At 36.0% G+C, this 27,242-nt stretch overlaps 1 protein-coding gene across 8 annotated transcripts; it reads right to left on the reverse strand.

The window, feature by feature from the left end:
- On the reverse strand, nucleotides 1-27,078 carry PNISR (PNN interacting serine and arginine rich protein). 8 transcript variants are annotated; one of them, XM_009205727.4, is made up of 13 exons: nucleotides 26,948-27,078; nucleotides 18,124-18,203; nucleotides 16,362-16,476; nucleotides 14,292-14,480; nucleotides 12,500-12,723; nucleotides 10,916-11,087; nucleotides 9,822-10,012; nucleotides 7,777-7,914; nucleotides 6,342-6,441; nucleotides 5,572-5,625; nucleotides 4,287-4,457; nucleotides 2,298-3,384; nucleotides 1-2,065 (listed from the first exon to the last, which is right to left on the reverse strand). In XM_009205727.4, exons 3-13 carry the CDS (start codon nucleotides 16,447-16,449, stop codon nucleotides 2,035-2,037), a joined length of 2,445 nt encoding a protein of 814 aa, XP_009203991.1. In that variant the 5' UTR covers nucleotides 16,450-16,476; nucleotides 18,124-18,203; nucleotides 26,948-27,078; the 3' UTR covers nucleotides 1-2,034. The 8 variants fall into 8 exon arrangements, 7 of the variants coding, with proteins under 7 accessions (XP_009203991.1, XP_009203990.1, XP_031523176.1 ...); XM_009205726.4 differs by having other exon boundaries at nucleotides 16,362-16,480; XM_031667316.1 differs by having other exon boundaries at nucleotides 16,362-18,203; nucleotides 26,948-27,061.
- Between the last annotated feature and the right edge of the window lie 164 nt (nucleotides 27,079-27,242).

Consider the following 27,242-nt stretch of genomic DNA (forward strand, 5'->3'; position numbering starts at 1 on the left):
GATTGTCTCAAAAATTTAATCTGTTAATTTTCTGGTGGTGTTATTTTAGAAAATATTTCATAACCAAACTATACATCTAACTTTTATGTAAGTTTTCGCATTCACATCCTAAATCATGAAAACCCTACCTTATAAAACCTTACCACTCAAGGTAAATACTATATCGCATGTCAAGAAAATAATGAATTCTCTAAATCTGGCACTAAAAGTCTGAAAAACCCAAATATCAAATTATAACACTGATTTATGTACTAATAATCACAAATGTCATAACGGCTTTTAAAAAAACTACAGATTTAACTGATAAGCTTGCAAATTACGGCAGAGTAAATAAAACTGTCAAATACTACTTTTGGCTCTAGTTCATATCTTGCCCAAAAATGTGCATATCATAGCCAACAGAATTTTTCTGTAGAATTTTATTTTGAAAATAATATTTCACTTCAAGATTGATCTAAAAAACATTTTAAGATATGAAAATGTTATACAACTTATCTATTACAAATTAATCAGATAATTCTGTAATTAGGTACACTGTGTTAGCTCACCTACATAAAAAATATTGCACATTTTCCTTTATTTTGTCTCCAGATGTGATTGATGTCTAGACTATATAGAATTCCAAACTATTTTAAAGTTATTCTGTGAAATGTCATCTTTATAAATATCAGAACTAAATGCACTGTAAACAGCCATTTTGGTAAACATGCATTTATTCACAGTTGATTTATTTCCTTTAGATAAATGTATAACTGCTCAAAATTATATAATAACCTATGTAGAGGTACAAGAGCACACTATACAAATCTATTTCTATCTTCATGTTGAGGAAACACTGATCTTGGCAAAAATCTGGCATGATTTTTAAAATTAACTATTGCTGGTAAGAAGGCATACTTTAAAACTTTTCTGTGGCCTGCACCTGTTTTCTTTTAAAATTAAAATGTAAAAGCATTTGTTTTCAGAGATTCATTTATCACTGAATAAGTGATTACATAAAAAAAAAGGACCCTGAAAGCAACTGAGTTAAAATGCTTTGAGAGCCCCATTCTACTCGTAAGTTATCAATGCCTTAAACTGTTAGACCACTCACTAATCGTAATTTTAAGAAACGGACAAAATCAGACAATTTTAATGTCATGAAATTGACACAAACCTGCATAATACAGCATTCCTCCATTAATTTGAGGTCATATTATACTTTAAAAATATAAATAAATATATTGAATCATGAGTCTTATTTCCATAACCCCAAAAAGTGTTTCAAAATGCTTCTAAAACAGAAGTGACTGTAGAATATAGTTCCAGACTTGACTATTAGTGTCAAACACAATCGTTCCTTACAAATAACTCTACTGGTGCACTGGCTTGATTGATTCCAGCAATTTCATTTTACAGGAGTGAACCACACGTTATACACACAGAGAATATATTACTTGAAAATCCCCAAAATAGGAAGAAAAGTTTAGAAAGTTGTCAAATACTTCCAAATGAAAAGTAAAGGTCTATTTCTAGCCCTCTTTCATAGCCTTAAAGTTGGAATCTGACAAAAGTCCATGGGTACAATTTACAAACTTTGACAAACTATTAAGTAAAAACCATTTTCTTTGGGGGAGGTGAGAGAAGGTACCTTTAAAACCTGTTATACAAAATTCCAGCTGCCTTTTGATAAAAGTACGTTCCTTAGATTAAAACCATAAAATTAAGGTGCAAGAGTTTAACAAAAATGAACTAAAGAGCTTTATTGACATCACAGTACATTCAAGAGTAATTTTAAGAACATTACAGCTGAAAGAGAATGGCATGTTTATAGTCTTATTATGCACTATATTTTTTGAAAAAAATGTAATACAAAGAAATCCTATTAAGTAACTTGGAGCAGCATTGGAAAAAGTACACCTATTTACAGATTAAAAAAAAAAAAAGATTCTGGTTTCACCTACACAGCCACAATGTGCCTCTATAATGAGACAAGCCCTTAAAACTCATGGAATTTTTTTAAACAACATCATGGCATTCTTGCCACATCATTCCTCAGCGTTTACGACGGGGAGGGGTTGTTGATCTGAAAAAAAAGGGAAAAGACAAAATTTAAAAATAAAAATGTATTTTAAACTAAAAATCTGCAATTTTAAATAAATAATATTATATAGGATTTCTAACATTTAAGACTATGATTATTTATCAAGTACCAAACTGAGTTTATTAAAGAGAGAGAGAAAGGACACTTTCAACTTTGAATAAATTCAGTCAATTTTTTAAAAAAATCAGACAAAATACTTTAAAAAGTATACTACCTTGATCGGGACTTAGACTTGTGTTTGCGGCTTGCCTTCTTACCAGACCTTTGAGATTTCTCCATGGATCGCGATCGACTATGTTTAGGCTTCTTAGCCTTCTTTTCTTTGCTACTTCCTGGAGACTCAGAACTGCTCCTTCCACTAGAATCAGAGCCTGAATGTTTTTTACTATCTTTGGTAGTACTTTTCTTACTATCTTGTCTAGAATCATGTCTTATGATTTTAACAGATATAGAACCACTCCTAGAGAATGTTCTTTCACTTTCTCGTTTCCTTTTTAATCTATCATCCTGACTACTGAACTTAAAATCTTTTTCTTCCCTTTTTTGTTTCTCTTTTCTTTTATCCTGTTCACGTTCCCTTTCTTTGTCTTTCTTTTTCCTATCTTTATCTATACTTCGACTCCTCTCCTTTTTCCTCTCTTGTTCTTTAGCCTCACCTTTATGCTTATGACTGTTCCCACTAAGATTTCCACGTTGATCATCAATTTTACGCCTATCTCGACTCCTACTGCGACTGGCACGATTGGTTCGTCTATCCCTTGAGCGACTTCTACTTCTACGTCTCTCTCGGGAAGGACTCCGATTTCGTCGTCTTTCTCTTTCAATGCTATTTCTATTAGATCTCCTCCTATCTCTAATCTTTACCCTAGCCCTATTGCTCTCTATTTTAATTCTGCGAGAGTAGCTTCTACTCCTGCTACGTCTAGCTTTGATTGTTGGAGATCTACTCCTACTGTGTCTCTTTTTCCTTTTAGGAGAAGAAGACCGAGAAGAAGTACGACTACTACCTGAGCTAGAACTGTATGAAGAGCTAGAGACAGTACTACTAGTACTACTAGTTCTGCTATTGCTACTGGAACTACCACTACTAGAACTTCCCGACCTACTCCTTCCTTGTTTTTCTTTTTCTTTATGCTCTTTTTTTGGTTCTAAAACTGATGTGGTTTCATTTGGAGTTCTCTTCTTTTCATTAACCACATCACCGTCTGCTTCTCTTGCTTCTAGTAGTGATAAACTATTTTGCTCTTTATGGATAAATTCATTCATCTCTTTTGTAACCCTTTCTGTCTGTTGCTTTTCTTCTGAAACAGAAAAAGACAAAAACACTAAGAAAATGTGAATGTAAAATTCTCATACTACCAAATGTCAAGCTACCAGACTGCAACAACAGAACACCACTTTCAATAGAATTACAATGCAAGCCATATAAGTAATTCAAAATTTTTTAGTAACCACATTAAAAAAGTAAGAACAACTAAAATAACCTAATATACCAAAAATATTATCATTTCAACACATAATAAATTTTTTAAAATTCTGTTTTCAAGTAAAGCTTTTGAAATCTAGCATGTAATTTATACCTAGAGCATATGCCTAGCCACATTTCAAGTCCTCTATAGCTTGTAGTTAGTTAAGTTACCCTGCTGGACAGTGTAGCAAAATACAGTATCAAGATGTAGAGGTGCGTGTGAGGCAAGTAGGAAAAGACTTCCCTTTTGTCCAACTAAAGCAAAATTTTAAAGGTAAATATAAGTGGTTTATAGGGACGTCTTAGCTGCTAACTCTTAATTACCTTTCTTAGATTTTTCAAAGAAGAAATTCTAAGTAAATTTTCTCTTTTGTTATTCCTATTATGTAAAGTATCTTAAGTAAAAAACTTCTAGGTTCTCTATTATCCTTATATATCCTAGCTACAAATTACTTTTCAATAGTCTTACAAATATATTTTTCCCATTTCAAAAGTAATCTTTTTCATTTCAAGAATTTTAACAAGAAATAAAAATACCCTAAATAGCTTGGCTTATAGCCACTGCAATGAATGGCTCCTAAAACAACCAAACAAAAATTCTGACTTTAGTTTCAGTTATATCACATGTTATTTATAATATAGCCTTTATTTTATCCTTTGATATTTTTAGGTTGGTTAAAAAATAAAAAGAAATACAAAACTGGACCAAAATTAAGTCTAAAAGGTATACTACACCTTCCATCTGTTTATCATGTAATAGCTGCTGTTCTTTTTCTTTTCTCCAAAAAGCTTCCTGTTTTTGCCGGATTCGATGCCGTAATTCTTCATCATCAGTGTCAGATGACTCAGAGCCTCTGTCACTCCTCTCATCTTCGCTGTCTCCTGATCCATAACCACCCAGTCCACCTGTGTGCATAAAGCTCAGTCTATCATATGAAAAAAGTTATACTATGCACTAAAAACTTTTCAAGGTCTGAGAAGAAAGCTCATTTCTTTTTTCATTGCCTTTTCCCAGAAGAATATGCTTATTCGGGGTGGGGAGAAGTATACATTCAAATGCTTAAGGAGTTCACAGAACCTTCAGGCAAAGGTTACTTAATATCTTATTCTTTCTGGACTATTTCATATCTTTCTCACTGTAAAGGAATCATAATGGGTTTGCTGTACTGTCCATACTAACCAACAAAACTACTTAACAGGGCAGTAACAAAGCCACACTAAGGCTTAATCATGACCCTGAAAGTATTTCTAAAACTAACTTTTATTGTTCAAAGCTTAGAAATCCCTAGAGCTAAGCAATTTTTTCCTGAAAAAATTAGAATACTATAATCTCCCTGGTACAGAAATATTATGGTGCTGAAACTACTCCCCACCCTGAAATGATATAAATAATCATAACAAAAACCACATGGGCATTTGGTTCTACCCACTTCTCTGCGTCCTCACAAAAATTAATTTGAAATGAAGATGTGGAAAAGGCAAATTCAGGCTTTTACAGCCTTGATAATATACCATGCAAATAGTAAATTATGAACACATCACTACTGTTTTACTATAAGATAAACCCTTTCCTCTATATTAAAACTTGACTTGCCACAACACAATCTATGTAAGTTATTAAAAACATTAGTGGATAGGTTCTTCCCTAAGGCATGTATGCAATAATTCTGAAAGTGAGCTTAGATATTATCATGGCTAAATTATGAATTATCAAGTACAAACTATAGGTGTTCATAATTATATATATATATAAAATGCATATATTGGAGCAATAAGGAAATCTTCCAATATAACTTGCCCCAATAAACTATGAATTAACCATCACATTTATAAATTTCTCACTGTGAATGAGTCAGTCAAAAATATAGGCAAACCTTCTTAGACAGGATGACATAACCCTAAGACCTAGGTTTTTATAAACTGAGTAGGACTAATACAGTTTCAAAACAGAACACGTAGAGAGACAATGTATGTGTGATTTTTCCCTTTAGGCCCTTTCACAAATATGGAAAACACTTACCGAGTCCAGTGAGGGAAGCCAGTGCACTGGACTGTGCCAGCTGTTTTGCAGGAGCTTTGTATCACATCAACAACAGGAACAACATGTTAACACAAATAGCCACGATTTCATAGTCATGAGTCTATGGTATTGTTAAATCTACTACTATTGCTGCTTTTTGGGGAGAGAAGAAACATTAAAAACATAACATTCATTTTAAACCAGTATCATGTCTGGCTTTGAAATTATAACTCTGATGTGAGCTGAAATTGGTTTATAATGAGAAAAAATGTTGACAAGTATATCTGTATGTCTATTTCTGAGATTATGACATGTAACTTAATTTTTGTTTTCAATACATTTTTTAAGGTGTTACTAAAATATAGGGGTAGGGAATCACTTGCTTCTGTAAGAGATAACTGGTAAACTAAAAACTGAAGGTTGATAATTCAAAATTCATTAGTCAAAATAAACTGTATCAGAAGTCATACAATGCCATGTTATCTATAAAAAAAATCAGGTGAAATAAACTGAACATCAGGAATTTTCCACAATACATTTTAGAGGACAACAGCATGACTGCTAATTTGTACTCATGTAGGTCAGATAAAATAAAAATATTTGTATAGCTTTAATATGGTGTCTACATATCTAATCTTTAAGAGTTAAAACATGCAAGAGAATATTCAAATATCTGGTAGAAATCCAACAAGGACAACAAAAAAAGTCCAAAATAGTCATCAGAACCAAAATACCCCAGGAAAAGCAAAATCAAAAACACCAAAATATACCTTTCGTTGCTTTGCGGTGTGCATCTTTGGCTACGTAATAAATTTCTTCATCTGTGACATCCAGTAGAATTTCTGTCAGGAGCATTTTTGTCAGCAACATCTAAAAAAGAGCATTTTATACAGTATTTCTAATGATTATAGCTACCAACAGTGTGACATCTTCAAAAATATTAAAATACAAAGTCATTTTTTTTTTTCCAGACAGAGTCTCACTCTGTTGCCCAGGTTGGATCATAATGGCGTGATATTGGCTCATTGCAGCCCCCACCTCCTGGGTTCAAGCGATTCTCTTGCCTCAGTCTCCCAAGTGGCTGGAACTGCAGGTGTGCACCACCACACCCAGCTAATTTTTGTATTTTCAGTAGAGATGGGGTTTCACCATGTTGGCCAGGCTGGTCTTAAACTCCTGATCTCAAGTGATCTGCCTGCCTTGGCCTCCCAAAGTGCTGGGATTACAGGCGTGAGCCACCATGCCCAGCCACAAAGCCAATTTATAAAATATTTTTAGACATCAGAGCAGCCATTCCAAGGAATAAAGTATCCTGAATCTTTTTCTGTTAACATCAAAACTTCAAAAAAATTCTACCCTGGGTGCAATGGCTAACGCCTGTAATCCCTAATCCCAGCACTTTGGGAGGCCGAGGTGGGCAGATCACCTGGGGTCAGGTGTTTGAGATCAGCCTGAACAACATGGCGAAACCCTGTCTCTACTAAAAAAATACAAAAAATTAGTCGGGCATGGTGGTGGGCACCTGTAATCCCAACTACTTGGGAGGCTGAGGCAGGAGAACTGCTTGAACCCAGGAAGCAGAGGTTGCAGTTTGCCGAGATCCCATCATTGCACTCTAGCCTGGGCAACAGAGCGAGACTCCGTCTCCAAAAGAAAAAAAAAAAATTCCAAAATCATATGGATCAAAGAAAAAAATATTATGAATATATCTGTATAGTAGAGACACTGAATTCAAAACACTTTTTTCTTTTTTTCTAAGACAGGGTCTCACTCTGTCACCCAGGATGGAATACAGTGGCACCACCTCAGCTCACTGCAACCTCCGCTTCCCAGGCTCAAACAATCCTCCCACCACCTCCTGAGTTGCTGGGACTACAGGTGCACCTCACTATGCCTGGCTAATTTTTTGTAGAGACAAGGTCTCACTATAGTGCCCAGGTTGGTCTTGAACTCCTGGACTCAAGCAATCCCCCTGCCTTTGCCCCCCGTGAAGTACTAGGATTACCCCAGCCTGAAATCAAAACATTTAAAAAAGTCCCTATTAATGAAAGTTTCTATAATTGTTTTAAGTTAAAAGGAGCTTCTCTTCAATTAATAATACTGGTCAGCAGTTCTAGTTTCTATTTTTTCCTCTAATATTATCTCCAAAAAAAAAATTGCAAACAAAATAAATCCGTGTACATAGTAAGAACTTTAACATTCTACCATTTGATACTCTTTCTCCTCTTCAGTCATCTCAGGGTCACTATGATCTTCTTGAGGAACTGGGGATGGACTTCTGGTGACTTTCCCACTACTTGCAGCCTCAACATTTTCAGTGTCTTCTTCTTCCTCATCACTATCCTATAAAAAAATAATAGTATGGTAGTCCAAATTCATGTGTATAATGTAAAATCCTTATCTTACATACAGAAAATCTTAAACCCCAAACTAAAAAGCCTATGAAGCAGAAATATGAGTGAAATTGCTATTTAAATTATATTTATTACAGATTTCATTTGATAATTTAAAAAGCATAACCTGGGAAAAATGTAAGATTACAAGATGGCTTAGGAAAATAAATTATTTTTTCAATTTTCTTTTTCCCTTAGTCAATTTTAAACTTATTTTATAAATACCCAGAAAAACATAATGCCCAGAGACTGATTTAATTATTATCTATTACATATAATGGGCCTGAGAGGCTTATAGAACTTTGGATAAATGGACCATAGACATATTATTCAGTATAACTTTTACAGCTATATATTTAAGCTATTTATCTAAAGTTGCACAACTTAAAATGAAAAATCTCTAATCACATTTTTCAGGGCCAAGTTCTCAGCTGGCCCTGAAACTCAGTAAAACTTGCTTCTTTTTAGCTCCATAATGAAAAGATAAAAACAAGGTCTACTTCAGATTAAACAAATGCCAGCAGTTTGTCTCCTGTCTTTGTATGGTTTTAGGTTTCAAGATCCAGATAGCATGTGACTCTTTCCTTTGTCAGAGAGTGTCCCCAGTCACTTTTAATAATCCTAGTATGTAAAAGACAAGATGACCACCTAGATACTACTGTGGAAAGACTACCTGAACCAGGGGAAAAATATATGTAACACAATCCCACAGGCATTTGGGAGGAAAGAGGAAGGATAATTTCCAAACAAATTTTTGATGCTTAAAAAAATTTGGAACACCACTATTTCATGTAAGGATTTTTTTTAAAAAAAATGAGTGGGCAGAGTGCCTCATGTCTGTAATCCTAGCACTTTGGGGGGCCAAGGTGGGAGAATCACTTGAAGCCAGGAGTTGAAGACCAGTCTGGGCAACATGGTGAAACCCCATCTCTACAAAAAATACAAAAATTAGGTGGGAGTGGTGGTGTGCACCTGTAGTCCTAGCTATGCACTTGGAAGGCTGAGTTGAGAGGACTGATTGAGTCCAGGAGTTCAAAGCTACAGTGAGCTATGATTGTGCAACTGCTCTCCAGCCTGGGCAACAGAGTGAGGCCCTGATCCCCCAACTGCCTAAAAAGACAAAAAGAATAAGCTTCAACAGTGGTTTTCTGTTGTTTCTTATTTTTGTTAATTAACATCTAGAAGAGAAACACAGATTTGGTATATGTCTTTTGGGGAAAATAAAAGTAATTTACGGAATTTAAGCGAAACTAAAGCCTGCCAAAATCTAGTTATTCTGCTCTTCTTGAGACTTATTTCTAAACCACAAAATGGCCGTGGAAGACAGACCAATTTTCTGAGTTGCATACTGGCCAGTGCTGTGGCTATCACACCTGCTGAATAAAAAAGTTCCTAAACCACTCAAGCCATCTAACTGATGAAGATTTAAAGACTTTAAAATGTTGTTATACTTCCAGTGCTCATGTCAAAAACAATAAAAATTATTACATTCTCAGGTATATGTTTAAATGTTCAAAAGAGGGAGATTATATTTCTCTATTACTATTTTAAGGTAGATTTGTTTTATAATCTACCACTAGGGTGTCACCTGTACCATCATGAACGAATACAGATTGTTTATCAAGATTTAGCCAGCTCTCTGGAATGAAATGTTTATAAACTTGTTTTCCATTTTCTCCTTACTGTATCTTCAGTAACACATATATAAAAACATAATCCTCAATACACTTAATGAACGTAATCTTAGGAACATCACTCTAATACTTTCCTATAGACTAAAATAAAATATCTATTTCAGTAAAGTTTTCACACAAACAAGATTATCACATGGCATTTCCTGTTGGGGATTCTACTTACAAATTTACTTCTCTGAGGTAAACGAGGGCCATCCCCTCCTTCAGCATCTTCTGTGGCCTTTTTTTCTTTTTTGGACAATTGTGAACGTTGTTGTTCCATTCTTTCTTTCTCCAATTTCTTCTGCTTTTCACGTTCCATTTTTTCAAGGCCTTCACGGATCCAAGCTGGAAGAGTCCTGCGTTTTACTGCGTCTGTTTCACATGGGAATATACACAAGTCAATTAAGTAAAACATTTCTACAAACTTGTGAGTAAATTTAAAAAATATCCCATTAAATATCAGGTTTTCTTAAATGCCATCACTTTTAGTAACAGTAGGGAACACTGCTCTAGTGCTTACAATCTGCCAGGACACCATGAAAGCATGTTTAACCATCATCTAATTTAATCCTTACAAAAGCCCTCAGAGATCACTACTATTACTCCACTTACTTCCACAGGTGAGGAAACTGAGACTCGAAAAAATTAAGTGATTTGCTAGTAAGTTAAAAAAGCTGTAAAGTTAAGACTCTTTCTAAAATGTAAAAAATAAAGATTTATTAATAAATGCTCCTGTTCATTAAATACTGAACGATTTAGAACTTTCCGGATATAAAGTGGCATAAATATGTATTTGTCACTTGAAATAGGCTGGCTCTAAAATGGTATTTAAAAATTGAAATTTTCTGCCAGAACACTTAGGGGAAGTGAAATAAGCAGAGGAAAATTAATCTGACAGCAGTGCATCAGATGAACTGAGAGTGGACAGAAACTGAACAATTAGGTTTAAAAGGAGAAGGGCTCATGTATCTGCATAATGTACTGAAATGCCCACAGTGAAGAAAATATCAAAATGATATGGCTAGCATAAATTTGCACTTCATCACAAAATCTGGAATTTAATGTAAAGATTTAAAGAAAATTATTTAAACCTTTTAATATTTTAGCCCAGTATCATTTTTGTGAATTTAAGCTTTATGACCACAAAAAATAAAGTGTCAATTCCTAACACATCAGAGATACTTGAACAATTTTAATAAAATAAGACATCCCTTTTATAAAATGATAAAAAAAAGTCATGCCAATTGTGGTCCACTAAACTAATTAAATAGCTACCAATTTGTGGAGGCTCCTGCTTCACAGGAAGTGCAATAGGTGAACGCTGCCGATCCCTGAATGATGATGGCCTTTCTCTTCGATTCTGGGGAGGTGCTGGAGGTCCTGGAGGTCCTGGTTGCCAATAAGGAGGATGAAATCCACCTTGCGGTGGACCAAAAGCAGCCCCATGCTGAAAGAGTATTGCAGTTTATTTTTTCTTCAAATTAATACAATATACTCTCTGGGACACACGTGTGTTATGAACTGGGACAGTAGAAATCCATGTGTGCAGCACATCCAAGAATTCCATGGCTCTAATATCCACCGATACTTCTATAGTCCCAAGAACCTAGGCTTACTTTTCTTAAGATTTTCTGGCTATGTAAATGCAAAGAGGCTTCTAAAAGCCACCTGATAAGCTACTTTGAAGAAGTATATGAAATTTTTCATTCCAAATCCATTTACAAGCTAATCCTACCAACACTAAGACATCAAATATATACTAATTTTTCTTTACCTAGACATTTTTGTCAATTTCAACACCCTACTTACAGTGAACAAAAAGTGAACTAAACAATTTAAGGTGTTTCTATAATCTTGCAGATATATTCATTTATAAGCAAAGATAGAAGTTACCGAATCATTAAATATTTTCTGCAATTTTGCTATTTTCAGAGGCTTTTCTAGGCCAGCTGCCAATACAGCTCTTTGTCTTGTTTACATGGGATCTACCACACAAAAGTAGGGTAAGCAGATGTTCCCTGCCATTACATTTCTTCAAACAAGATAAAAACTGTTTTATCTGTATACCAAGTATACAACAAGTATCTGAATATTTATTAACGAGAGGATTACCATCTCAAGGTGAATATTATATGTCCATTATCAAATCTACCTTAGAATTCACAAAATAATGATTTTTCTTTCAAAATTTTAAATTATGATAGCAGTTTATAAGTTAATAATTGCAGTCAGTTACTTCAAAATGACAACTAGCACTATAATTTAAGGGTAGAACCTGGCAGAGGGAATAAAGTAAATAAAGCCCAGCATATGACACTATTCCCCACAGAGTTCTATGTCCCTAGGAATGAATTAGATGCTACAGAGGAAATTATATACAATTCCATTAACATGTCATGTCAGAATGGAAAAAAAAAATGACACTAGAAAAACAGTCATAATTCTACATAGCACAAGGAATTACACTTAGGAAAATGATCTATGTTGATGTGTTTTATTCATGTCTTAACCATAAGCTATATTCAATTAGTGTGCATTTTCTAGTCTTTAACATTTAAATATACCATTTTGAAATATAAATTAGAAAACAAAACATCATATAGCTATTGCACTTACACATTTTTTTCAAAAATTTTCCCTAATGATCTTTTATAGCATTTTCCTAATGAAGTAAGAAAATCAGAAAACAAATTCTAACTATTTTAATACTCAAAAATTGATAACTTTTCTGAGACGGAATGTGCTTATTTACACAAGTCTGAAAAGTGAAACACGTATCTTAGGTATTCTTGATGAGACACTTCCAAAGAATGGATTACGTGCACATCTACAATATTAAAGCAACAAAATATCTTTCACCTGATAGTCAAACTGGTTCACTGGCCCCACTGCAAAATTATCGGGTGGTCCACCAAAGTTGTGATTGTTCTGGTTAAATATATGCCTGTTGTCAGGGGCAAATTCCCCACTGTCCTGACTGTTGCTGTCTTCAGAAGGAGGAACAATGTCCATTGGGCCTGGTGTTGGTGGCATCCATGGCTGATCTGGAGGGGGGTGTGGGGGTTGCTGATGCATTCCCCATTCTATTTAAGATTTAGGCATAAAAACATTCAACAGGGGGTTATAACAAAATCAACACAAAATTTTAAGATCTCAAGAAAGATTTTTCAGTAAACATACAGATTTAAAAAACAACTTATGACTTCTTGGTCAAACTCCTTTTGTCTTAAAAATAAGCAATAAACTAAACTGTCATATGTAATTCAAAATGAGCTAATTCCACTCTAATTCATATCCTAACCAAATGCCCAACGTTATTTTTAACAAATGTACCAAAATCCAAAGCACTATTTTTGTTGAATTTTTATATTTTTGTTTAGTAACAACACCACAAAAATAATACCTTGAGGTTTTATATAATTTCTTTCTTACACGAACACATTTATCCTCACAACATCCCTGTGAGGTAGGGAGAAATCAGGTATTATTTTTGCCAATTTCGGGAGGGAAAATTGAGGCACACAGAGGTAAACCACTTGCCCGGGGTCACAAAGTAGAGTAAAACTAAGGGGTAGGGATGCCAGGGGGAGTCATTTAAGAACTTAAACGTAGGAACGAAAGCATTTTCAAATGTGGGGAAATTTCATTTTCAAGAAAGCTAGAAACGAACTACCTCACAGTATCAAAGACTAAAATATTTATGTTTTTAAAAGTAATCTGAATTCTCATATTTTTCATTTTAAATGAGGGACTCATTCTGTCACCCACGCTGGAGTGCAGTGGCGTGATCACAGCTCACTGCAGTCTCAATCTCCTAGGCTCAAGCAATCCTCCCACCTCAGCCTCCTGAGTAGCTGGGACTACAGGCACGCGCCTCTATGCCTGGCTAATTGTTAAGTTTTTTTTTTTTTTTTTTTGTAGAGACAGGGCCTTGCTATGTTGCCCAGGCTGGTCTCAACTGAGGTCTCCATTCTTATAAGGAGAAACAAAAAGTATTAATAGGGAAAGGAGGTTATGACTTCACCATCAGCATACCCAAATGTGAGGCTAATTCCTCCATAGTTTCAAGTGACTATTAAAAAAGAATAACACAAGCCATGGAAGACTGAATTAGCATCAAGAAATCTATATCATACTGTGAAATAAAACAAACAAAAAAGTAAAACACACAAAAACTTATGAAAGATCACTATCTGAAAAAAAAGGGAAGAAAAAGGTAGGCGGATGGTCGGGGCAGAGTATATTTGACAGACTAATTTGTCACACAGTGACACAATTTTTCTTTAATTAGAGGCTAGACATGTTTTACTCTGCCAGTGCTGCTTCTGAAAAGGCCAGAGGTTGCAATAGAGAGACAAAGAATGCTCTCTTCCCTAGATGCCAAGTGAGGTTTCCAGAGTGTTCCCAGCCCCTGTCAGCCTAGGAATGAAGAACCAAGAAATGAATCAAACTGAGTGCCACAATGCTAGCAGAATGAGTACAGAATAATTTTAACCACAAAATGTCAAAGTCAAATCAAATTGAAAACTGCCTATTTTTTAAGAAGCATTAATTTCGGGAAGTCATACTACTAAGCAAATTTAAACATTTAATAATAATCTTCATTTTGTTTTTTAAAAGTCCTAAAATTGTGAAAACATAAACAACAAACCTGGTTGCCACATTCTGTTGAAGTTTGAATCCCCTTGGAAATTCCCATGATTGTTTGGACCAGATTCCATTGTAGACATATCTTGTCCATTTGGCATCATTCCTGGTGGTTGTTCTACCATGCTTTGTTGTCCTGAAGCTTCTCTTTGGGCAATCCAAGCTTGGGCCAATGCAGCCCAGTCAATCTGGCCTAACGTAAATTAACATTGAATTCAACATTCAGAATGTAGGAGCTAAAAGAATAGTGCCTCTATGTAAAACAAGCATCTCAATTATTCCTTAGATCTTAAATATTTCAGACAGAGAGGGTATGAGGGAAATTAGAAAAAAATTTTTTAAATGAGAGATCTTAAATATTAAAGCATACTGTGTCTGAAAGGGTGCTTAACAAATAACCCATATTCAGGCTAAAAAATAATATAACTATTTAACACTTTCAGAAAAGAACTCCACAAGAACACTCTTAACCCATTTCTAATATTAATTCATTTAAAATTTATCCCCTGTATCTTACTTTACTGAGTTTTTAAATGTCATCACCTTTACAAAAAAAAAAAACCACAAAAATAATCTAATGCTATCATTTCTTTCTTCAACATGTCCTATTTATCTTTCCAGGCCTGCATTCGAGCCTATAGGCCTTGGATGAGTGCAGCTACCTAATTCTGTTTTTCCTCATGGTTGCCCTTCTTTAAGAAAGGCTCCCTTCTCTAGCCAAAACATGACTAGTGTAGTCTGGTTACAACTTCTTAGCCAATCTTTACTCAAAGTTCATTTCCCCACTATCTTGAAGACACTCTTCCCCCAAGATATATTTTTTCAATTTTTCAATTTTTATCTATCTATCTATCTATCTATCTATCTATCTATCTATCTATCCATCCATCCATCCATCCATCCATCCATCCATCCATCCATCCACCCACCCATCTATCCATCCATGATCCATCCATCCATCCATCCATGTAGAGTCCGGGTTATGAGCCTGGTTAATTTTTGTATTTCTGGTAGCGACGGGGTTTCATCATGTTGCCCAGGCTGGCCTCAAACTCCTGAGCTCAAGCAATTTGCCTACCTCAGCTTCCCAAAGTGCTAGGATTACAGGTGTGAGCCACCGCACCTGACCTCTCTTCCAAGTATCTATATTTAACATTTCAAGACCTTTTTAATACTTTTTATTTTGCAAGTCCACTCAAAAATGCATTAAGATCTAATATTAATAAAGTAAACAAAGTAGAATAAGATATGTTTTTCTGCATCTTACTTTAATGAAGATTAAATAGATATTCTCATACAGTTTGAAACACTGGCGTAACCCCTATGGGGTTACATGTGGCAATCTGCATCTGAAATTACCATGACTTAAAAAACCTAGCTCTTTTCATAAGAAAATAATTGGACAAGTGGATAACGATATGTACACAAGATTACGCTAATTGTTTTAAAAAGTGAAAAGCTACAAATAATAAAACATCCAAAAGTGGCTTTGTTAAATTATGTTACAATCCTATAACAGAATGATACATGGCTATTGAAAAAAGAAATAGCATCAGATTAACCCAGCGAGGGCACAGTAATGTAAGTGGTCTTACAGATGAAACAAAATTGGCCACTAGTTAATAATTGTTAAAGCTACGTAATAAATGGGGGACTCCCTATACTCTTCTACCTTTCTACGTGTGCCTGAAATAGTCCATAGAAAAATATTTTAAAATGATATAGCATACCATCCAGTTCAATATGATATACAACTTTAAGAGAATTCACATAAGTGTGTTCTTCATAAGCAACATATTTTAGGCTTTTCTCTTTCTTTAGAAAAACAAGGACTAAATCAGTTTAAAAAATGTAAAATCATCAAAAAGCTTTCTATCTTTTGAGAGTCTTCCAAAGGGAAGTCCATTTCCTGCTATATAAGCTACGGCAAGGCTATTTATGAGAACATTAAATTCTGACCATAAAATGGTCCAATACACCAATCTTAATTCCATATCCCTTAACCCTATCATGTGTCTTCTACCCATTTACACATATCCAACCCCGCCCTTTCAAATTCAATTGGTTTCCTTACTTGGATCCTGTTGGTGCTGGAATGACTGCATCCATTGTTGCTGGTTCAAGGGCCACTGCTGCCAAGGCTGTCCTCCTTGATCCCACATCCCTTCTTTTAAAATATATTTGATTTTCTATCTTCAATAAATTAAACATAGTTTAAAAACTATAGTGAGTTATTTAATCTTAAAACCTCACATCAGAAATTATTTTATGATGATACATTTATTTCATCAGAGGTCTAAAATTCTTGTCAATAGCTTGCCAGAGGCAACTAGAATTTTTAGGGTACCGAACGAGAGGTAGAAAATTTTATGTTAATGCTGGTCTCAGAATTTGATGGCAAGCATAACAATGAATTTAGCTCAAAAAAGACTTAAAAAAAAAAACTCCATTTTTTGTACAATATAAATTTCTGGACAATTATTTTGAAGAATGTAGGAAAAAAGTGATTTCATTTCTCCCCAATCAAGATTCCTTTAAGATAGTAACCAAACAGCTTCAGCTGATGAAGAAAAATTCTTCCTCATAAGTAATTACAGCTAATAAAAATGAAAAATGCAGAATATAATTAGAAAACTATCATATTGCCAAAAGTAATAAAATATTAATTCAGGAAACCTTACAAAAAAAGTTGATGAGAAATCAGAAATTCAAAGGTTGCCAAAATACCACCCCTACAGATTATTAGGTGTCTACTATGCTCACAGAATCACTAAGAATTCTCATAATAAATATTTAACTGAGTCCAACTGGGCTTTTGGATTTTACTTAAAATATAAAGCAATTTTACAGAATAAAGAAATGAGATAAACTGTATAAATCCAGAAAGTAAGACAGCCTCCAAGACCTGGTTTCTTAACATATAAATAGCATGGAAAAGATGGGAGGGAAGGTACTTTATGTTAATAACTATTAAATCTAGGAGATGGTATGGGGGGGAATCATCACACTAGCTCAACTTTTCTGTAAGCTAGTCTGAAAACATTTCTAATAAAAGGTTTAAAAGTCTTACAAGTCTAATATTTTTGTACTTTATCAAATACTGATACACAACCCTGTTCAAGAACCAGTGACTCACACAACCAGGGCATGGTTTCCTCTTTATTTTTGTATCCCAAGGCTTAGCTCATAGCAGGCATTTAATAAATGTTTACTAAATGAATCCTTCTAGACTGATCCTTTCCTGTATGCTAAAAACAAGATAAAAGCAAGCCTTTGTATTGCAGGATCACAAAAAGTAGGCAAGTTGGATAACAATAAAATAGAGACATTAACTCTAATAGGACAACTGGAGATTACAATTCAGGCCTTTAAAAGTTTCCAACTCCAGTCTTCGCAGCATTCCCAGAATGCCATACAGGTCTGCAGCAGATCCTAATCCCTCAAATGAAAAACACTGTGGATTATGGGGGGTGTATTTCTTTTGTTACCTTGATTTCCTTATGAGTCAAATGTACCCATCTTCAAGTTACACTAATCAATTACAACAGCATTATTAGAATATGGCAAAATAGGCACTAGATAGCACAAATGAGGCCAACAACTGGTTTGGGTATCAGTTCCAAGTTAAATATATTTCTTTTTCTAACTCCTCTTCAGTGTTTCCTTCTTCCTCCTCTTTGTGTCCTCTCCAGTTTCCCAAGTACACCTTTAGAGCCCTTTAAGGTTAAATAGGTTATCAGAGCCCTTGAAAACTAATTTCACTTACAACTTTAATTAAGAGTTAACAAATAAATAGGAAACACCAAGAAGACACACCAACTGCTATTTAAACTGACCTCAGAGGTTCACCTTCTGTTTAAAACTTAGGTTGATTCACACTACAGCTTCGAAGCATAGCAGCAAGATTATGTATGCCCTAGGGGGAAAAAAAAGTAGATGTCTGCTTATAGATTATCATGATTTGCATTAAAATAAATTCTAGACATGCAACATAAGTGTGACCAACTCCAAGTTAGTCACTTTTCCTTGCATTAACTTTATAATGGGGAATTATTTTATCATAATAAAGTTAAGGAAAAGAGATACACCAGAAATGAAGAGGCAAAGCATTTTAACATCTTATTTCTTTCCAAGTATCTTTTATTTACTTGAACAATTCCTTCATAATAAAAAACAATGTCAAACAATTTAGAGATTGAGAAAAAATGAACAACAAACATTTGAAATGAAGATCTCATCCACCTGTTATTAACTTAGATGATACAATAAGGTAATAAAATGTATTAATTTAAATTTTCCTATAGAATTCTATGTTTAGAAATTAACACTAGCAAGGAGAGAAGAGTTTGTTCCTGAAATGGTTTAGTTTCCTTTTTATTCAATCAACAGCTTTTACAGTTCACAGAAAGACAAACGTATTCATCTTTTTATCTTCAATAAGGTACAAGAAAGCATCTTGAACATAGCAGACACTAAACAAACAAGCAGTGTCTAGCTATTACTTTCTGTTTAAAGGCTAATGATGAGGAAGCTGTTAATTTCTACTTATGAAGACCAAAAAGCTTGCTGTGCTTTCCAACGCTTTAACAGCTTATCAGAGTTCAATGCATAATTTTCCTATCTTAAATTGTAAACCCATATAATATAGACATTATCAACAGCTCTATAAAGTGCCTACTGAAACTGAAAATGTGCACTTACTAAAACTATTTAAATGATGAAAATGATGTATAATGACTCCCTACCATCATTCCCAATCCATAAATTTACTTTTCCAGAAATTACTCTAAATAAAGGTTGTTCTTACTCATGTTTAATGGTTGTCACGGACAACTTTTTTAGTTCCCCTTTTAAGTTTTCTGGTCACCACCTGTCACCTAGACTTCAGAGCACAGGCTCTGGTTCTGGATGCCTACCTACATCTGTTTGTTAGTGGTGTGAACATGAGTAAGTTATGCTCTAACCCTTGGTTTTCCAATCTGTAAAACAGAAGACCTAAATGTCTACACCCCAAAGGATTATTGTGAGGATTAAATAAAAAACACATAAAAACTAAGCATTGGAAGTTTCAATTTGTGGTGATTAATATCAATACTAGAGCTTTCTCACCATCACTTTTGGTAGCACTCTTCAAGTTAACAACTATTACGGGGTTTAAAAAAAAAGGTGATCGGCCAAGCGCAGTAGCTCACGCATGTAATCCCAGCACTTTGGGAGGCCAAGGTGGGTGGATTACCTGAGGTCAGGTGTTCAGGACCAGCCTAGCCAACATGGTGAAACCTTGTCTCTACTAAAAAACACAAAAATTAGCCAGGCGTGGTGGTGGGTGCCTGTAATCCCAGCTACTTAGGAGGCTGAGACAGGAGAATTGCTTGAATCTGGGAGGCGGAGGTTGCAGTGAGCTGAGTTCCTGCCATTGCACTCCAGCCTGGGCAACAAGAGAGAAACACCGTCTCAAAAAACAAAAAGTGTCATCAAGCCAATCCACTTCTGCTCAACTCCATTTCTTCTCCAGAAGCAAATCTAAAACTTACAGAGGTTTCACCTTATCTTTGAAAGAATTCTTTAGTCTAAATTTGTCTTCCTGTTTCATAGGTTGAAGCTTTTATTGTTATAATTATTATTATTTTTTTTTTTGAAAGGGAGTCTTGCTCTGTCACCCAGGCTGGAGTGCAGTGGCGTGATCTGGGCTCACTGCAACCTCCACCTCCTGGGTTCAAGCGATTCTCCCGCCTCAGCCTCCTGAGTAGCTGGGATTACAAGTGCCCACCACCAAGCCTGGCTAATTTTTGTATTTTTAGTAGAGACGGGGTTTCACTATGTAGGTCAAGCTGGTCTCAAACTTCTGACCTCAAATGATCTGCCCCTCTTGGCCTCCCAAAGTGCTGGGATTATAGGTGTTACCACTGCACCCGGCTAAAGCTTTTATTTAAAAAAAAAAAAAAAAAAAGTTTTCCTATGCAGAGGTTTTAATTTGCATATTTTCAAAAGTTTGATTTGTATCACTTATAATTATTTTTCTGTATGTTTAAAACAGCCATTTCTACTTTTGCTATATTTTTAGAAGCTGTTCTTCCCCAAAGTTTTAATGGAAGCTACTATTCAAGCAATACAATGTTTGGGACACTTAAGCTGAGAAAAATAGAAAAAAGATGTGAAATTGGGAAAAGCAGAGCAGAATAAAAAAACAGTAAAGAAGGTGATGGTAAGTTAAGGAAGTTAGAAGTTAGGGGCTCTTTATTAAAGTGCTTTAATTAAGTCTGGAGTTGAGAAACTTGATTTAGTTATAGAGGATGACTACTGGATGAGGGCATAGGTGGAACACCAAATGGTTAGTCTTTTAAAAGACAATTTACCGGCTGGGCACGGTGGCTCACGCCTGTAATCCTAGCACTTCGGAAGGCCGAGGCGGGTGGATTACCTGAGGTCAGGAGTTCAGGACCAGCCTGGTTAACATGGTGAAACCCGTCTCTACTAAAAACACAAAAAAATTAGCTGGGCATGGTGGCATGGGTCTGTAGTCCCAGCTACTCGGGAGGCTGAGGTAGGAGAATCACTTGAATTCGGGAGGTGGAAGTAGCAGTGAGCCGAGATCGCACCACTGCACTCCAGCCTGGGGACCAGAGCAGGACTCCGCCTCAGAAAAAAAAAAAAAAAAAAGACAATTTGCCATTACGGCATCTTAACAAAACTGTATGTGCGCATCCCTCTGACCCAGCAATTCCACTGCAGGGTCCTAAACCATGAATGTGAATATTCATACCATAATTCAAAAATCGGCAGCATATTGTGTAACAGTAAACACCTGGTTTCAGTGACATGAAATTAAAGGCAAGTTAAATCAGAGTGAGCCATACAGTAGATTCCTATTCAGTCATTAAAATGAATAAGGTAGATTTCTACTTCTACATACCGATATGTATTACTGTACAAACTGCATTAAGTGCAAAAAAAGGGACTACAATCTGTCCCTTTTCTACAAAATTTTAATATTAAGTCCAAATTTCATTTTCACGACCAGAGTTACCTGTTTTGGATAAGATTATCAAAATTTACTCTAAATCCTGTAAGAAAATGAGACAGAGGACATTTGCCCAATGTCTCACAGTTGAAGAAGTTTGTGTAATTTTTACTGCCTGTACTAGTCATTATGGACTGTGTTCATTAGCTTCATTTGGTTCTTTATATCTTTAAAAAATCTGTATTTTTTCTAAAAATATATATTCACAGAATAAACTAATTCAAAGAATACAGAAAGATATAAAATAAAGATTAAAATTATCTGATTCCTATTTCCAGTTCCTAGAGCTTAACAGTTTTGAGATGATTTTGTAATTTAGTAATTTTCTATACATAACTGCATTTTTTTTTTTTCAAGACGGAGTCTTGCTCTTTCGCCCAGGCTGGAGTACAGTGGCGTGATCGCGGCTCACTGCAAGCTCTGCCTCCCAAGCCCATGCCATTCTCCTGCCTCAGCCTCCCGAATAGCTGGGACTACAGGTGCCCGCTACCATGCCCAGCTAATTTTTTATGTTCAGTGGAGACAGGGTTTCACCGTGTTAGCCAGGATGGTCCTCAATCTCCTGACCTTGTGATCCGCCCGCCTCGGTCTCCCAAAGTGCTGGGATTACAGGCGTGAGCCACTGCACCAGGCCCATAACTGCATTCTTAAAAAGAAAAGGCCTCAAGCGGCATCATTTTTCATGCATTGGGCAAATGTCCTCTGTCTCATTTTCTTACAGGATTTAGAGCAAATTTTGGTAATCTTATCCAAAACAGGTAACTCTGGTCATGAAAATGAAATTTGGACTTACGTTAAAATTTTGTAGACAAGGGACAGATTGTAGTAAAGACTTGGTATAAAACTAGGAAATACTTAAACTTTTATATATGTTTCAGCACATAGCACAATGCTTGATAAGGAGTTTCATTAACTATTTTTTAATTAAAGAGTAAGATTACAAGTGATTTTATGGCAAGGATTCAGGAACGCTACTCTTTCTTCCTTCATCTTCACTACTAACAAATCTAACAAACGCAAAACCTAGAAAACAGAAGGAATACACGGCACAACACACAGTAATCAATGGATACATATTTTAAAATTTCACTATGGTTTAACGAAATAACATAACCTTGTACCATTAAAAATGACATTTACAAGTTGGTTTAAAAGTGATTTGGAAAATGCTGATAATTTAAAGATGGGCATTTGCTACCCTGTTCTTTTCCACTGTTTGAAAGCTTCCATTTAATAAGTTAAAGATGATATACAATACTTTTTATAGAGGGTCTGCATTAAATTTTCATGTTTTTGTCTTGGCTCAAACAAGAATCTTCTTTAGGGAAGAGAAAACATTTTATAATAATTTAAATTCTCCATAATGTTTTGTCCATATTAAGTGGTTAAATATTTATAATTCACTGAAATGTTAGCAAGTAAATACATTAATGTTCAACCATGAAAATGACATTCCAATACTGCTACTGTGATTTTATAACATCAAAAATTGATACCAATTTATTCACTCTTCCTTTAGATTTAATTTTAAAGTTTGTTAGGCTTGAGTTTTCAAGTTCGGAGAAATCTGATTAGTGATGGGCAAGGCTGCAAGACTTTCCTAAGAGTTATTTCCCTTTATGGAGTAAAGTTAACTGCTATTTCCTTGGAAAACAAATGGGGTCTGCGAAGAACAGAAAGATGAAAACCAAGGTTTGTATCAGATCATCAAAACCATCACACACTGCTGCAAAAAAAATCGAGTGATAGCTATCACCAGTGTTATGGAATGAACTGTGTCCCCGTCCAACAGATACACCGAAGTCCTAACTCCTGATACTTGTGAATATGTCCTTATTTGGAAATAGGGTCTTTGCAGATGTATTCAAATTACAATGAGTTCACATTTGATTAGGGGGGACCTTATTAAAAAAGAAACATAGACACTTACAGGGACAATGTAACATGACCACAGTGGTACAGATTGGAGTAGATGGCTCTAAAAGCCAAGGAACATCAAGGATTGACAAGAACTACCAAAAGCTAGGAAAAGACAAGGATCCCCCACAAAGCCATTAGAGAGCATGGCCCTACCAAAAGCTCAGTTTTACACTGTTAGCCTTCCGAACTGTGGAAGAATAAATTTCTACTGTTTGAAACCAGCCAGTTTGTGATAATTTGCTACAGTATCCCTAGAAAACTAATACAACCAGAAATGGCCATTATCTATTTTATCCTCTTCTTAAATGGATCTGTATTAGAACTTCATTGCTTTGCGGTCCTAAAACGACTTGTTTAAATAACAATCACCTATTTATTTTTGAGACAGTCTCACTCTGTTGCTCAGGCTGGAATGCAGCAGCGTGATCTCAGCTTATGGCAACCTCCACCTCCCAGGTTCAAGCAATTCTCATGCCTCAGCCTCCCGAGTAGCTGAGACTACAGGTGCACGACACCACGCCAGGATAATGTTTGTATTTTTAGTAGGGATGGAGTTTCGCCACGTTGCCCAGGCTATCCTCGAACTTCTGGCCTCAATGATCCATCCTCCTCGGCCTCCCAAAGTGCTGGGACTACAAGCATGAGCCACCCTGCGTGGCCAAAGTGACAATCATTAATATTTACAAAAGTCACTCAAAGACTGTGAAAGAGATGGATGAGAATTAAAATGTGGTATTTTAAAGTCCTTGAGCATCAACTACAAAATCAGAGAGCTACAGAAACACATCTATCATTTGATGCATAGTATGAAATATTTCTCAAATCAACCACAAAGCTGAGAAGCCAGAAAATACAAAAATTCTCTTCGCCCCTGACATTTCAGTCTCACATATGAGTTGACTGACCTCATAGTCAAAAAAGAATTTATTTGTTTAATTCAGATTAGGTGGAAATGGCACTGGTAAAGCTTAATCTTGTAATCATTTGAAATATGGAAAACAGAATTTTTGCTACTTTTAAGTGACATGCATTTTAGTATATACTGAAATATTTGCAGCTTGTAGCTCAAAAGACATATTTTTTAAAGTGGAGGCCAAGGATGGCAGCTCATGCCTGTACACCCAGCACTTTGGGAGGCCAAGGTGGGTGGATCACTTGAGGACAGGAGTTCAAGAGCAGCCTGGCCAACATGGCGAAACCTCCACTCTACTGAAAATACAAAAATTAGCCGGGCATGGTGGCGCATGCCTGTAGTCCCGGCTACTTAGCAGGCTGAGGCAGGACAATCACTTGAACCCAGGAGGCGGGGGTTGCAGTGAGCCAAGACTGTGCCACCACTGCACTCCAGCCTGAGCAACAGAGTGACACTCTGTCTCAAAAACAAAAAAAAAAAACTTTGCAGAATTGGATAGTTGGTTATAAATAACCCCCTCCCAAATACCAATAATTTAAAAATAAATGTAGAGAGAGAGCCCAAAATGACATCCTAGTAGCAATGAGCACACCTAGGCACTAGAACTTGGTTTTAATATCGTTCTTCAAAAAAAGGAATCAGGGATCCTTAAATAAATAGCTGATTCTAGGACTGCGACAGGAAATGTAAAAGATGAGTCTAGAGCATGTATACTGCCAGAAAGTAATAAAGTGCTAAAAAAAAAAAAAATTGATAGGAGCACATCAAAGGAGAACAGTAGACAACTCAAAGAGCTGCCAATGGCCAAAGCTGGAACAATTTCAGCAACAAAATAAAGAAGTACTGGATTATAATACAAGTTATATAATAAACATCCACAGGCCCATAATGATATGATAAAATAAATTAACAAATAAATGGCAGGGAAGAGACAAATCTCCCACAGAGAATTCCAAATAAATTATGTAAATATTCCACCCTGAAGAAGAGCATAACTCTCCATTCAGTAAGCGTGGGCTCTGCAAAATGACTTCCTTCCAAAGAGAACAGTACAAAAAGGGGTGGGGGAAATAACTTTACAGTGGAAAATCTAACAAACACTACTCCAGAAGGGTGATCAAGGTCAATAACAATGTGATAAGTAACTTTGATAGTATCTATCCTTGATAGCATGTGCTGAAAAGGGCATCTTACCTCTGCGATCTTCTCCTGACACAGTCCGTAAAGCCATTTTAATCATGAGAAAAATGTCTGGCAAATTCCAAAAGCAGGGCACCCTACAATGTACCTGACCCATACTCCTCAAAAATGTGAAGGTCACTGTATTAATTTGGTATGCTTGCCATAACAAAGTACCAAAGACTGGGTGGCTTAAGCAATAGAAATTTATTTCCTCACTGTTCTGGAGGCGTACAGTCTAATACCTATGGGGTTGATTTCATTCTGAGGCCTCTCTCTTTGGCTTGTGGATGGTTGTCTTCCCCCCTACGTCTTCACATCGTCATCCCTCTGTGTCCTACTCTCTTAAGGACAGCAGTTATTAATATATTGGGTTAAGGTCCACCCTAGTAACCTCATCTTCTTTAAAGACCCTCTCTCCAAATACAGTCACGTTCTGGGGTATTGAGGTAGGGACTTCAAGATAAGAATTTTAGAAGGGCACAATTCAGCCCTTAACAGTCATCAAAAACAAAGAAAGCCTGAGAAACTGTCACAGCCAAGAATATACAGCCTAAGAATATACAACTAAATGTAATGTGATATCCTAGCTGGGATCCTGGAACAGAAAAAGGACTTTAGATAAAATGTGAGGAAGTAGGAATAAACTATGGATCTTAGTTAATAATTTATCATTACTGGTTCATTAGTTGCAACAAATGTACCATACTAATATCTATTAATAAGAGAAACTGTGTGTGTAGTGGGGACGTCCTACGTGCTCAACGTAAACAAAAACTGTTCTAAAACATAAAGTCTTTTAGTAAGTTAAAAAAAAAACCTCTCTCAAGAACATCTTTAAAGAACTGTTTCATTTTCTCTATAAGCCCTTTGACACTTTGCAAAAAACTTCCACAAGTAAATCTTTAGTAGTTTGGTTTCTGTTGGTTTTGCCCTGCTGCACTCAAATGAGGAATTCCAAGTTTATTTTGTTTTATTTGGGGGCAGGAGGAAGTAAAAAGATGTAAAAGATTAATGTTGAATTAAAATCTTAAGCTAGAATGTTAATTTAACAACCCACGAACAAATTTGTGTAGTGCTCAATTTGTTCAGATGACGATACCATCCTCCACAGGGTAAAAAACTGAATTATCGAATACTATCTGTTTCTTTATTGAAGCTTAACACATATAATATCCATCATTAGGTAAGAACACCCGAAAAACACAAACTAAGGAACCGCGCCTGCGTAGTCGGAGCCTCAAAGGGTATAAGCTCCAGGTCGGGAGCCCCCGCCTCCTCCGCCCCCCGAACCCCCTCCCCACAAGGGGGTTCCCACTGCGCACGCGCAGTGTTTAACGGCCGGTCAGGAACCCAACAATTTTAGTCTCTTCTCGTCCGAGAGAAAACTCTGTTAGAAGATGGGGCCGTGAGCACTCTCTTTAACAGGGACATTTCCTTTTCAGCGAAAGCACCGCTCTGATTTACCAAGTCTGGCGGGCTGCACCGCTTTAAAGGAATGAGGTTCCAGCGGTCGCGCCAAGCAGCGTACGCAGCCTATTTTAAGTTACGCTACCGTCGCCACAGACACTAAGAGGGTTGTAATGGTCCGGCAAGTGCCCACGTGTAATTGTTCTCCATCACTTACCTACTCTAGTTCGGGAACACCCTTGTCGCCGCCGTTCCGGTAATACCTCTCCAACGCTTTCGATGCTTCTACTTCTTCGGGAACAAGACAAGATGGCGCCCGATTTGTCTCACCCGGAAGTAAAGAATAATAACATCCGTTCGTCATCTGAAGCCATACCATCTCTCATCCAGGTTTGTGAACACGTGATTGTGCCGGTTGACATGTTACGGCGCCATTTTTATTATGGGCAAAACCATCAACACCGGGCAACTGAACCATTCCTGCACATTACTTTTTAATGTAGCCGGCGCCA

Source organism: Papio anubis, chromosome 6 (assembly GCF_008728515.1).
Source record: "Papio anubis isolate 15944 chromosome 6, Panubis1.0, whole genome shotgun sequence".
Lineage (NCBI taxonomy): Eukaryota > Metazoa > Chordata > Mammalia > Primates > Cercopithecidae > Papio > Papio anubis.

What these genes read in the sequence shown, in the direction of transcription:
- PNISR (XM_009205727.4), bottom strand. Translation starts at nt 16,449, where the DNA reads ATGTGGGATCAAGGAGGACAGCCTTGGCAGCAGTGGCCCTTGAACCAG. An exon ending in TGAACCAGTTTGACTATCAG is followed by an intron (nt 11,088 to 12,499) that starts GTGAAAGATATT and finishes ATACTCTTTCAG; the next exon opens with CATGGGGCTGCTTTTGGTCC. An exon ending in GCAGGAGCCTCCACAAATTG is followed by an intron (nt 10,013 to 10,915) that starts GTAGCTATTTAA and finishes CATGTGAAACAG; the next exon opens with ACGCAGTAAAACGCAGGACT.